Source organism: Paralichthys olivaceus, chromosome 1 (genome assembly GCF_024713975.1).
Source record: "Paralichthys olivaceus isolate ysfri-2021 chromosome 1, ASM2471397v2, whole genome shotgun sequence".
In the NCBI taxonomy this organism is placed as follows: Eukaryota; Metazoa; Chordata; class Actinopteri; order Pleuronectiformes; family Paralichthyidae; genus Paralichthys; species Paralichthys olivaceus.
In genome coordinates this window covers 18496804-18509495 of record NC_091093.1, presented here as the reverse complement: position 1 = coordinate 18509495, position 12692 = coordinate 18496804, and the positions used below count along the sequence as shown (strand labels likewise).

At 40.5% G+C, this 12692-nt stretch overlaps 1 protein-coding gene across 2 annotated transcripts; it reads right to left on the bottom strand.

Moving 5' to 3' along the window:
• Positions 1 to 4569: 4569 nt before the first annotated feature.
• Positions 4570 to 11708, bottom strand: LOC109636761 (kinesin-like protein KIF3B). Of its 2 annotated transcripts, none has more exons than XM_069524171.1 (8): positions 8782 to 11708; positions 8442 to 8543; positions 7656 to 7778; positions 7116 to 7234; positions 6614 to 6730; positions 6259 to 6400; positions 5816 to 6009; positions 4570 to 5530 (listed from the first exon to the last, which is right to left on the bottom strand). In XM_069524171.1, exons 1-8 carry the CDS (start codon positions 10165 to 10167, stop codon positions 5443 to 5445), a joined length of 2271 nt encoding a protein of 756 aa, XP_069380272.1. In that variant the 5' UTR covers positions 10168 to 11708; the 3' UTR covers positions 4570 to 5442. The 2 variants fall into 2 exon arrangements, with proteins under 2 accessions (XP_069380272.1, XP_069380276.1); XM_069524175.1 differs by having other exon boundaries at positions 6355 to 6400; positions 7656 to 7787; positions 8782 to 11700.
• Between the last annotated feature and the right edge of the window lie 984 nt (positions 11709 to 12692).

The window sequence follows — 12692 nt, the reverse complement described above, 5'->3', positions numbered from 1 at the left end:
TGAGCTTCTGCAGTGTGCAGCTGTCTTTAGGGTACGTTTGAGCATCACATCTTAACATCCCAAAGGAGATCCAGAGCAGGGAAATGTCCACCAAACTTGTTGGAGGGATGATGGAAACTTAATGGGTGGATGCAGGATTGTTATTAAACTGTGTTTAATAATTCAGGTCACCGGACCGATTCATTCTTTCTTTTTTATTTATAAGAACTAGATGAGGATTGTTCGGCCTTGGCAGAGGTGTCTCCCACTGAGTCTCATTCTAGTTCCTGGAGCTTTTAGTAGACATGGATGTTCTGGCGATGTTTACCTACTTAAGTTTGTTTGTACATAGTGTGAGTCATTGTACACAGTAAGTCATTACCAGTGTAAAGATTGAGTTGAACTGATGTCACAGTACAGTTTCATTACCTACCATTGTTGCAAAGTTGACAAAGTTACAGTGAGAATTAACAACTTTCCTGAGGAGCTCTCCGACAGCAGGAATTCATCACTTCTGCCTCCTCCACTGTAAATACGACAGCAAGGAAGCAAGAGGAAGGGCTGCTGCTGCTGCTGCTGCTGCTGCCACTCCTGTCAGTGTGCACAGGTATTTTCTGCTCATGATAATTTGACTTTATCAAAATGCCAAAGACACCTTGGCGAGGGAAACTATACAGGGGTTCATCATATTAATATCTGTTTTCCCTGAATCATGCTCCTCCCCAGTAGTGAAAAAAAGATCAAGTTAGAGAAACGTCTTGAAGTGTCATCAGCTGTAAAGTTTCATTATCGAAAATAACCTTTAACCTGTCTCAGCCTTAAATGATTCTTTTGAGTTCCAGACTTATTCCAACACACAACAAGATCATTCAAACTGCACTGTCAGGTTAATGAAAGTACAAACTTTGTAGAGAATTGTTTGAAGAATGAAGGAACACATTCCATAAACCATTGCAAATGAATTCTTCTTCTCTGATTTAACCTCGTTGAAGTGATGTCCACCCCTCTACATAATCTTTTCTTCATCTCTAAAAAAGCGCAGAAGGAAATCAAGGTTGCTCTGTGGTAAATGTTGTTTTTCATACGGACTTTGTCACAAAGTGGAGGCAGATTTTTAGGTTTGGTTTACTGCATCACTCTGTCAGTCATGGATCTCTGTGTGGGCTTGTAGTGGCCTGGCCTCACTGTTAAAGCTCCAATACAATATGAAGACACCAGAGCATTTTCCAGCTGAGTTTCATGACAGGAGCCAATAACCCCGAAGTAATTCTTCAAAACTCACACTTAAAAGAAATTTTAAGTGTGAGGTGTATTTTCTCTGTCAAATGCCGACACTTCCCCCGTCTAGTCTGGGACAGACAGTCTCTCCCCTCACCTCCTTCTTCACACAGCATTAATATGCCCACCAACCATTGGGAGCTCAGCCTGTGGCTGCATCATTACAGTCAGTGCCTGCCAGCTGCCGGTGTGACAGCATGTGTTGCTTACACAAGCCTTCACCAAGGATGTGGATCCTGCTCAGTGTGTGCTGAGCTTTCTCCTTCCTTTTAAACACCTTCTGCATTTCAGTGATTTAATGTGGCAGTGATATTCCATGCAAGCTTAAATGTCACCTTCCACCTCATCATGTTTTTCATTTGTGTTGCTGCTTTTATTGAGTTGATTGTATTTTTTGTAGAACCTGTTGAACACTTAGCTGGGTCAAGAATATTAAGGTAAAGTATCTAAACGACTTGACTATAACAACAAAAAGGTTTTTGTCATAATAAACTATATCAGAAAATATTTGAGTATGAGACTGTTTGTATCCAAAAAAACAGCATTGGGGGTATTCAGCAACATAATATGATAAAACCTCAATCCTAAAACTTTGAAATTGGTCAAATAATAGCCTCCAACATTTAATTGTCAAAAACAATACAAATTGCAAGATCATTTTTTCATTGTTAAAAACACTGTGGCTTCATTCTGCCTTTTCTATCTGTTGTGTGCATAAATGCTAGTCTACAATCTGACATCAAATCCCATTTAGGGCACTGGTAGATCACTAAAAAAAACCCATACATGTCCAGAATGTCGGTTTCTTACAGTGGACACAAGGTTACGTAGAAGCTGCTCCACTTATTTTCTTCTTTCTGCAGTTATCTTATCCCCTGCCTGTGTCAAAGGAAGACACCCACTGCGACACCAAAGTCTGGGTTTAGAGCGCTGAGCCAACATGCACAAAATACCAGACCAGATTTTTTTGTTCAGAACTGTTGTCTGCCATGTGTTGGATCTGCAGTTACAGCCCAAAGCACAGTCACATGTGACTGAGGGTGCTGTTGATGAACATGATTGTCAGCTTTCAGGATAGCCATAAATCCAAGTGAGGGAGAAAATCCTATCTGATAACATGTGATTCACGCCACTGTGAGGTTTTATAGTCTGGCATGAGAGGTGCATAACTTTGTCCAAATATGTGGTGCGTTCACTGCCCCTGGGTCATCTGCCAAACAAAGCATGAGGTACTCTGGGGTGCAGGTTAGTGCAAAGACCCCATGAGGGAGGCTGGAAATAGAATCACAATATTAATGAGCAATTTGATGGGCATTATATATGAATGTGTTGTGTATCTGCACACACAGCACTTTCAGTCCAGCAATGGCAGTCACATTCCTTCAGCAGGATAAATGACTGTCTCTGATTAGGTTTTATACTGTGGGGGTGATGTAAGCAGGGATGATCTGACCTGGGACTAAGAATGAGTGATGAGGCCGTTTGAACCTGCACACGGCACATTCACATAAGTTATAAGAAATTATTAGTGTGAGAATCAGTGGCATTTACACAGCAGTGTGGTTGTGCCTTGTAGGCTCAGCGCTGACACAGAGGTTGTGTTAGTTAAAGGTTTGGGATTTTACAGTTTGTATTTCAATCCTTAACTAACTCAAAAATATTTTACTTGAATAAAAACATCATCATTTTGCCATTACAACAATAACATACAATTTGTTCAGTATGTGGCATAGCTTTTTGTTGCTAATAGCTCTGTCAACAGACCGCCTGCAGTAATTAATTCCCCATGAATGATGAATCAATTTATGTTTCGGTCACTTTTTGGGAACACTAAAATATTAGGAACTGCATTATAAAGCTATGAGTAAATCACAATGCTAATGGTTCAGATCTCTTTAATAACAGGCCAACATCAATTGGCCTCTACTTTAAAGCTGTTGTCTGTTTTAACACCAAGTTTCAACATTGCATTTCCATTTAGTGAATTTAAGTCCAATATTCACAGTCTTTGTGCTCTGTTTTTAGTTATTACCAACTCCTGGAAGAAATAGATGTGTAACTGTTGTGTTCACCAGCTGCTATTTGTCTGCAGTTTAGTTGTAGATCACTGCTGAAAACAGTGAGGTTAAAGAAATTACAAAGCTCTGCAGAAGTGCAGGAGAACTGCAGAGATAGATAATTACCCGCACCAAGGAGGTTGTGTTTTCATTGCTGTTTGTCCGTCTGTCTGTCAGCAGGATTACTCAAAAACTACTGAGCATATTTCCATGAAATTGAGGTGGGCCATGACCCAAGAAAGAAACGATTACATTTTGAAACGGATCCAGATAAATGGGCGTATCCAGGATTTTCTTTTTGGTGAGATAGGGGGCATTAGCCTCAGTGAAGGAGTGGACACTCTGAGCGCCCTTCTACTTCTCTACTTCTACTTCTACTACTTCTACTACTTGTTCTAGTTACTCAGTTAAACTCAGATGTAATTGAAAGCTTGTAAATTGAGCTGAATGAATCATTATTATCATTATTATTATCTTGAATAACATAATGGGTTTAAAAAACATCTCAATATAAAAATTGCATAAAATACATGAAATGTGATACCAAAGAAGAGAAAGGACAGTGTCATCATTTCCTTTTTTGTCCATCTTTTTCTTTTTTTGGCCAAAAATATATTTAAAACTTTTTCGCCTCTAACTTCTCCGGACTGGCTCACTGTCACCCACTCTGACCTCTGACTACAATGACACCCTTGAATAATTCCAATTAATGCCACTGCTCTCGGGGGATGGTCTAATTACTTTTCCGCTGCCACAGCTCTGATGATGTGTCTGCTGCGTTCCCCTGGGCTTTACCTCCAGTAAATAAGAACATCAGCCATTTTCTTAACTTCCTCATTCAGTCATCTCAGTAGTCCGCCCCAGTATATTCTGTGGTGTTCATCTCCCCAGTGAATACCACTTGTTTGTAGGCAGAACCTCCACCCCGAGGCATTACTTATCTATTTCCTGTACGAGAGCTCTGGCATCCTCCACCCGGCACAATAACATTTTTAATCTGCAGTTGTGCTTATTATCTCTGTTCTGTATTCACCCCAGTGTTTTGATGGTCTGTGCTGCATCTTGTTGTTATATCCACAACCTCAGGAGCGCTGTTCAACACTATAGGGCCTGAATCTGATTCAACCAGGCATCTGCTGAGAGCCATTTTCACAAGACTTTGCTTACCAGTTGCAAAAATAGTTTTTTATTCAATGGTTATTTATGGCTATGCATGTTTATTGGTGGATTTACAAATGACATAAAGCAATTTTACATGAAAGGGCACTTTATTATTGTACTTTTACAATAGTACACCCCCTGCATACACGCACCAAGACGTATGTGCCGCTTCTACTCCATTCTCAGGGCTGGTACTCTTCTTGTTTTTATCGTTTTTCCACCCTTCCGCAAAGTGTTCCGTTTCATTATGGGAAAAATGAGTAGGATAATACACACAATATCAACCTCAACCCCCCCTACATTGAGGTCAAAGACACATTATGTTAGAGAAAATTACAATGTCATACATAAGTACATGTAGTATCGCTACCGGTTGCTTCAGCCCCTCCACCACCCCAGCAACCACCTGTAGCCTCCAGGGGGGGGTTACAAGTATTAGCTCGTCACTCCCACCATATCTGTGTAATCATATCGGGGGAGTGATTGAGTCAGAGCCTAGACTCCAAACACAAACTATGTTTTAATGTTGCAATAAACAGTTGAACGTGAGTTGTCTGACTGAAATAGTAAAGTGAGAAGGATATGAACTGATCCAAAAGGAATATAATTTTAAGCACAATTAGTGTATTGTTTTTGAACTATTTTAGAGTGAAAAGAGAGCGCACTGTGCAAAAGTCAGCCCAAGAGATTTGAGCTTTTTTGTCAGTTTGTAATGTGATGTGATTAAGAAATAGCAGTTAACAGTAACAATCAAGGTCAAGTTGAGGTCATAAAGACATTCCTAAATACATGTTCTTCATAAATCTGTGTTTACATTGTATAAAGCACTTAAAGGAAAATAAAATAAAATAACTTGAAATAGGTAATGTATACTCTATGGATTATTACACATTGCATTTGAAGTGAAACAACACAACAGAAAAGGTGCATGAGAAGTAGGTGGTAGAGATAGTTTTGATTGAAGCTGTCACATGGGCACCAGGCCGCGGCATTTTGGGTAAAGAGGAGTTTCTGTACTGCAGGGGCTGCTCGACTTCCTGCCAGTTTGTGGTCGACTGAGTGACAGAGAGCAAAAAGAGGTGAATTAATCAGATTGTGGAAATGACAGAAAAGGTCATATATCTAAACATTTTGACTAATTAACATGACTTCTTATGTTTCCAGTCAAAAAACAAATATTCCAAGATCCAGCCAAACTACAGGATAGCACAGTAAGTTCTTACGTCATGTTGTGATTTGGTGCTATACACATAAAATTAAACTGAATTGAAAATTATTAAATAAGTACAACATGGGGTATTGACAGCTGAAGGAGAGCTTACAGGTGACTGTTAACTTACCTAGAATTTGGTTTCTTGAGGCTGGGGATGGCGCTGGCTGGCCTTTCACAGTCTGAGGCATCTATCACCATCACCTCATCAATCTTGACAGCATTCCTTAGAACTTCTAACAGCGCTGGGGCAACTACCGGTGCCTGATAGTCAAAAGTCTTCCTTGTTGGAAAGTCCAATTCCAGTGTCTTAATGTATTCATCCTGGGGGCAGAGATGCACAAAATACAGGTACATTTTTATATTCGCAATGAAGTAGGGATACATATTTTAAATTATTTTCTGACTGATAACTGACATTGGTTAATCCACCATAAGACATTAAAAGATTCAAATGTTTGATAAAACTACCAATAAAGTTTTGTAATTACAATAAATTACCTAGACACTCCCATTTCCATGCTTGTTTTATACAATTCTCATGATAAAATGAAAGATCTGTAACTTAATCACTTGTGACATTGCTTCGTGGTGGAGCTGTGTGCTGCGCTCTTTGCCTCCTATGAATATTCTCATCAGTGAAACAGGTGAAGAGAAAATGCATCTTACCCTGTTTCTTATGCTAGGGTTCCTGTAGCCAACTGCAGACAGAGGCCTTGTCATCATCCGATGTTGAAAGCAGACACAAGCAGTGAGTGAAGCATCATGGGAAAACTTGGCATTTGACATTAAGGCTGTGTAATATGATATAATGAAATATATCATAAATAGAAAAATACCTATTGTTTCATAAGGCGCTCTGTTGTTTACTTCACTGTGCCACAAATCACTTAACATAAATACTTGCTGGGAATATTGTGTAACTTACATCTGTATACGTGTGATGGGCTTCAGTTTCCAGAGCTCATCCTCTTCATCAAAGTAAATTCTGTTGTCTATTTTGCTCTTCTCTACTGGGGGAATGAAGTTCTCAATGATCAGACGTCTGAAAGACAAACAGACAAGCAATTAGCCAGAGGCAGTAAGAGCCAGACAAGATGGCAAGCAGAGAATGACAGCAAAACACAAACACTCAAATGTGACTGATCACAATCATTCTTGTGATTCTTGCCCTGCTGTGTCATTTATGACACCAGGAGCTCTGCTTATTCCAGGATGTGGTTTAGAATTTATACACCGAATTTAACCTCATATTTATTAATAATGAACTATTCATATTTGAAAGGAAAATCTTGTTGAACAGAACTAGTTCCTAAGTATGCAACTGCACAACTTTGTTGCAGTTATATGTTCTCTCCTGTAGCAGGAAAGATTGTGTTCATCATGGATATAAAACTGATGGCAAACAGTATGATGTGCAAGCTCCATACTTGAGTTTGAGGTCCTTGGTAAGGTCGTTCTGGTTATATTCCAGCTCCTGGCGTTCATGATTGTGCACCACCTTGATGTTGAGGATTTCTGCCTTGATTTCCTGTAGCATGGCAAACAGCTGAAGCACAGAGGTGGAGGGAGGAAACGAGAATTTTCATGATGAAAAGAACTTTAACAATATTCAGTTTTAGAATTTGGCTTAAACACTGACTGTCATAAGGAGTAAAGGAATAACTGAATCCACCAACAAAGCCAATCATGTATGTTTTTACCAAATTCAAAATAGTACGTGTATAAAAGGCCGCAATGATCACTGCAAGTGGACTTAGTGAAGCAGTGCATGGCTCCCTGAGTGTCTGCCCCAGACTCAGTGTCTGCATCTATGTCTATGTTAGCAATACCCTAACTTTTATAAATAATGAATATTTATGCAAGCAATGAATTTGTATAGGTTCATTGATTGCAGTGGCCTGGACTAGCGATGCATCCTGAGAACAAGTGAGTGGAGGACAGGTTTGGAATAGGTTTGGAGCTGATACCTTTTTCAGCTTCTTGGTTTTGATGTTGACATCCTTCTGCAAGGCAGTATAGATGTCTTTAAGCTCCAGAGTCTCCTCGTCACGATACTCCACCTGCTGCTGCATCTCTCGCTCTCTGTTTTTCTGCAAACACTCATTTTAAACTTTAGATCACAGTGCTCTGTGTGTGTGGTCAGGCAACACAGATGTCCCTGACTGAAACAGAGCTTGTCATCAATTTTACAGACGGTCTAGTAAGAGACAGTAGACAGCAAAATAGTCACTGTCAAAAAAATAATGCCACAGGAAGAGACAACAAGGAAGAAGACTGATGACTGAGTGTTAGTGTGAAAGTAAATATTTCACAAGTCAATTAGATTATGCTTTTACTTGAGCCAAGTGCAAACTACATGAACTGTCGGCTGCACTGCTAACACCATATAAGTATTTTTTCTCAAACTACACAAAGGATATCAGACCAGGGGCACAGATTGCACACAAAATACAAGGCTTAATTAAGCAATTGTTAACACGTGTAATTAACCCTGCAATTAACCCCACTATTTAATTGAAACATCAACATTATCATCACTACCTGGACGTGCTGCTTATCCCACCACAATTTCATTATGGAACAAAAAATAGTTTTACACTAAGGGTGTTGCACCATTGTTTTGTAAGCCAACTTTCGCCCAATGTAAGCTGGGTTTGACTGCAGGCCTACAACTATCGAGTAACTTGCCATCACTTTTTGTTGACTTGAGAACTTCAAACAGTCTACCACCCCTTCCCAGATGTTTGAAATACCTTTTCATCGATTTCATGCCTCCTCTGCTGCAGCATTCTCTGTTGCTCCTTGGTGTTATCAATTATGTTCTTCCCCCCAACTAGAAGCTTACTCTCCATTTCCTGAATTAAGAAGAAGAAGTTGATTATGACATTTCAAATCAAACAGGATATAAAGACCATTCTCATGCAGAACAACATAGTCTGCTGACTTAAAAGAAGATCTGCTGGCCTGTGTGTACATTTTAGACAAATCAATTAGTTGCTGAATCTAATAAAATCTACTTTGTCATGTTAAGGCAACAGTTACATTCTAGCTGTACAGAAACACAACCTAGACTGTTTGGAGAAGTCTGCCTACCTTAACTTTAGCTGCAAGCATCTCTCCAGCCTCCCTCTCCCTCCTCAAGTCGCCCATTTTCTTCTCCTTTTTCTTGAGCAGCCAAACTTTCTCCTCAGCCACCAGACTGTGATCCTCCATGATGACATTCCTCTCTCTCTCCAGCTTCACCTGTTGCTCCCACCAGTAATCTCCTCCGTCATCTCCATCTTCATTATCATCCTCTGTCTCTCCTTTCAGATCATCACCATTGCTCCCTTCCCCAGCTCTTCTCCCTCTGCTTCCTCTTTTTTCCCCTAAGCGCTTCTGCAGCTGCGCCTTCAGCCTGGCGATCTCCTCCTGAAACTCCCTAAGTAGGGTATCCTTGGGGTCGTCATTGATGCATGGTTTATTCTTGATGTTCTTTGCCCTGTTGGAGTAATACAATGTTGTTAAGGTCTCATCAATGTTGTTGGATGCCGGCCCAATGTTGGCAACCATGATAGTCCAGGCATTTCCCCCCAGGGAGTCCTGCAGCAGACGGGTGAGTTTTGAATCTTGGTAGGGGATGTGGCTGCTCCTGCCATCCACTAGAGCTGACATGACGTTGCCCAGAGCAAAAAGGGACTGGTTGATCTTTGTGGATTCTTTAAGCCTCTGCCCCTCAGCGCCAGTATTGAGCTGCCTTTCGCTGCCGGCTAAATCTACCAGGTTCAGTTTTCCAACTCTGATATGGTTCTCCCCGTCCACACCCAACTCACTGCACTCAACAGTGATGACGAAAATGGTATGAGATCGGGAACTATGTTCATTCATGTTTGTAGCGCCCACAGAACGATTCTGGTTGCCCACCTTCATGACATGCCCGATCTCTTGCACACTCTTGGTGACAAATGATGACAGGCCTTTGACATAAACCCCGGTGTCAGGCCTCTCCCTCAGCTCAAGACTATGCGATTGGTCCTTGGACAGCAAGTCTTTGATCTCATCTTGGTAAATTTCCAGAAATGATGCCCTCACCAGGTACTGCTGATTCTGGGACTGTGAGATGTGCGTGAAGATGTGCTCAAAGGCGTTGGGGATCACCCCTCTCCTCTCTTGATCATTTCTCACCCCTTCCATTGTGTATGTCTTCCCTGTACCTGTCTGCCCATAGGCAAAGATGGTCCCATTAAAGCCAAGTAGAACTGAATCCACCAGGGGCCTGAAGGTTTTATCATACAGATCTATTTGTTTGGAGTCCCAGTCGTAGACTGAATCAAAAGTTAAGACTTTGGCAGGACTGCTGGCTGAAGCTTCCTTGGGGTTCCTGACAGTAATTTGGCCCAGTTTCACATTCACAGAGACCACATTATCAAATTTGTTTCTCCTCTCTTTTTCATTCATTGGGCGACAACGGACCACCACCTTTACTGACTCAGAACTCATGGTGAGGATCTGCAGCAAAGCTCACACGTATTTCAAGTGTTAGGAACAGTTAGCCTGTAGAAATCAGAATCTGCTGGAGAAGACACATGCAATGATTAGTGCCAACCTTCAATGACAACCTTGATAATGCATCAAACAGTAAAACTAAATTATGAATAGACTTTAGCCTTTTCGGCATATCTGGAATTGCCCATAGATGGTTCAAGTCATATCTCTCAAACAGACAAATTTCTCTTTCCATTGGAAATAACAAGTCATCCTTCTCTCCACTGATGTGTGGGGTGCCACAAGGTTCTATTCTTGGTCCCATCCTATCTTCGCTGTACATACTACCATTTGGAAATGCCCTGAGCCATTTTAATGTTATATCCTATCATTCCTATGCCGATGACACCGAAGCCAGCTTGTCCTTCAAGCCAGACAAAGTCAGCCATGTGAGTGTTCTAACAGAGTGCCTAACTGCCATTAAGGAATAGATGTCTCTTAACTTCCCTCAACTTAAAATTGGACAAAACAGAATGAATAATCTTCAGTCTCGATCAGCTAGCAGGAAAACTCCTACCATCTCTCGGCCCCCTGGGAACCAATGTTAAAACAACAGCTAGAAATCTAGGTGTCACAATGGATTCCCAACTGAGTTTTAAAAAACATGTTACATTAAATCCTTTTACTTCCATCTATGAAATATTTCCAAAATTAAATCAGTTCTATCTCTCCCTGACTTACAAAAGCTAATACCTTAGTAATACCAAGTTACCTTGGTAACTCGTCTGCAGCTTGTTCAAAATAGTGCTGCTCGTAATTTAACTAAAAATAAAACGTAGGTCTCATGTTATAGCAATCCTTTCATCCTTTTTTAGTTGCCAGTTAAATTCAGGAATACTGAGTTGTTTTATTGCCTTTGATCCTTTTATATTTCATTTATGCAACCACATTTTATGTAGTTTCTAAAAGCTCCCGTGGTGTTATCCGAGTGTTCGTAAGCCCCGACCTTTAAATTTGACTCTAAACAAGTTAATTTACACCATGTTTTTAGCCTAAATGTCTGTTGTTATCCTCCTCTTGAGCCACGTTCCTGCGTGGATCGCAATTTCTCTAACATTTTGCTTAAAAATTGGAGATTTGAAATCGGTAATTGCTCGCTGGATTATTTCCAGTAGCAACATATTTTTGGAATTAATGAAATGGTACAGTTATTATCAGGAGATTGCCAGGAGGTGATTGGGGCATCACAACAGAGACAGTTTGTATCCAGACTCCTGCCTTTGGTTCAGGCAATAAGAGGAATCATCCTCGATTTTTTGTTAAAGGTATATTCTTTCAACTTGGTTACTATGTTTATAATTTAATGGGGGCAATGAATTGTACATATATATACATTTTTGAAATTGTTCCAGTAGATTGCCTCTGCAGTAAGCTGCAACACCGCAGTAGTGACTACAATATAATACTATGGGGCAACTGCAAGAGTCCATGAAATTTCAATTGTAAGCTCTTTTTTTCACAAATAAAAGGTTAAATTCTTATTCTGGGTCTTTCCTTTGAGTCTGGCATCATTACACACGTCTCGTTCAACAAGAAGTCTCACTTACAACCATGTAGTAGCTCACTGTCCATCTGCCTGTTGACGCTTTCTCTCTCTCCTTGTACACTCTTCAGTTTTAGGAACTCAAACTCTTCATCTGAGTTCGTGACTCAAACAAGTAGGGATGGCCATCAAAGTCAAATGCTTTATCAACATTGTCCACATCTCAGTAAAATCCAAACTCATCCCTTCAACTCTCACTCACATGTCCATCTCTGTCTTTATACAAGAACCCAAGTCAACAGTGAATTGGGTTGTAGAAGAAGAGGATATTTTGGACAGTCACAGTTGCCACATTGTTGCCACTACCTGCATGTCGTGGCTGCTGGTGGAGGTGATCTTCCTTAATTTGCACATCCACATTTAGGAACATAGGGCCCAGGTTGAAATATACTGAAATCTCCCTTCAGATTATGATTAAACAACTAAAATCGTTTTCTGTATTTAAGTTTAATAGTAATATGTCACATTTCTTCGACTGGTTTATAATACACAGCATTGGCAAAATAACAGAAAAGAGTATAATGAATTTGAATATAGTGATTTTACTGTTACTGAGCTTTGCATCACATTCAAGATCAATCGAGATGTCAAAGATTCTGTTGGTACTTGATGGATCTGGTGTTTTCAAAAGAGGATAATAACAAATATATCATCTTGAATCTTGCTGCAGTGTATATTTCAATATTTAAGATTTCCGTTTTCAGGGGAAATCTTTCTGGCTGTGCAGCCGGACCTCCTGTCCAACAAGTCTTTTGGATTCAGATTCTTGTTTTTCCGCTGGAGCAGAAGGCCTCGAGACAGATGAAAACCTGTAACCCCCCTCCCTGTTTTGACCATAGTTGTCTTGTCTGCAAGGCACACCGAAAGATGAAAGCTTCTGTGTCTCACTTCGGTGTGCTTGTGCCTGTGCCTCAGAGCTTCACACAGAGCAGCGTGA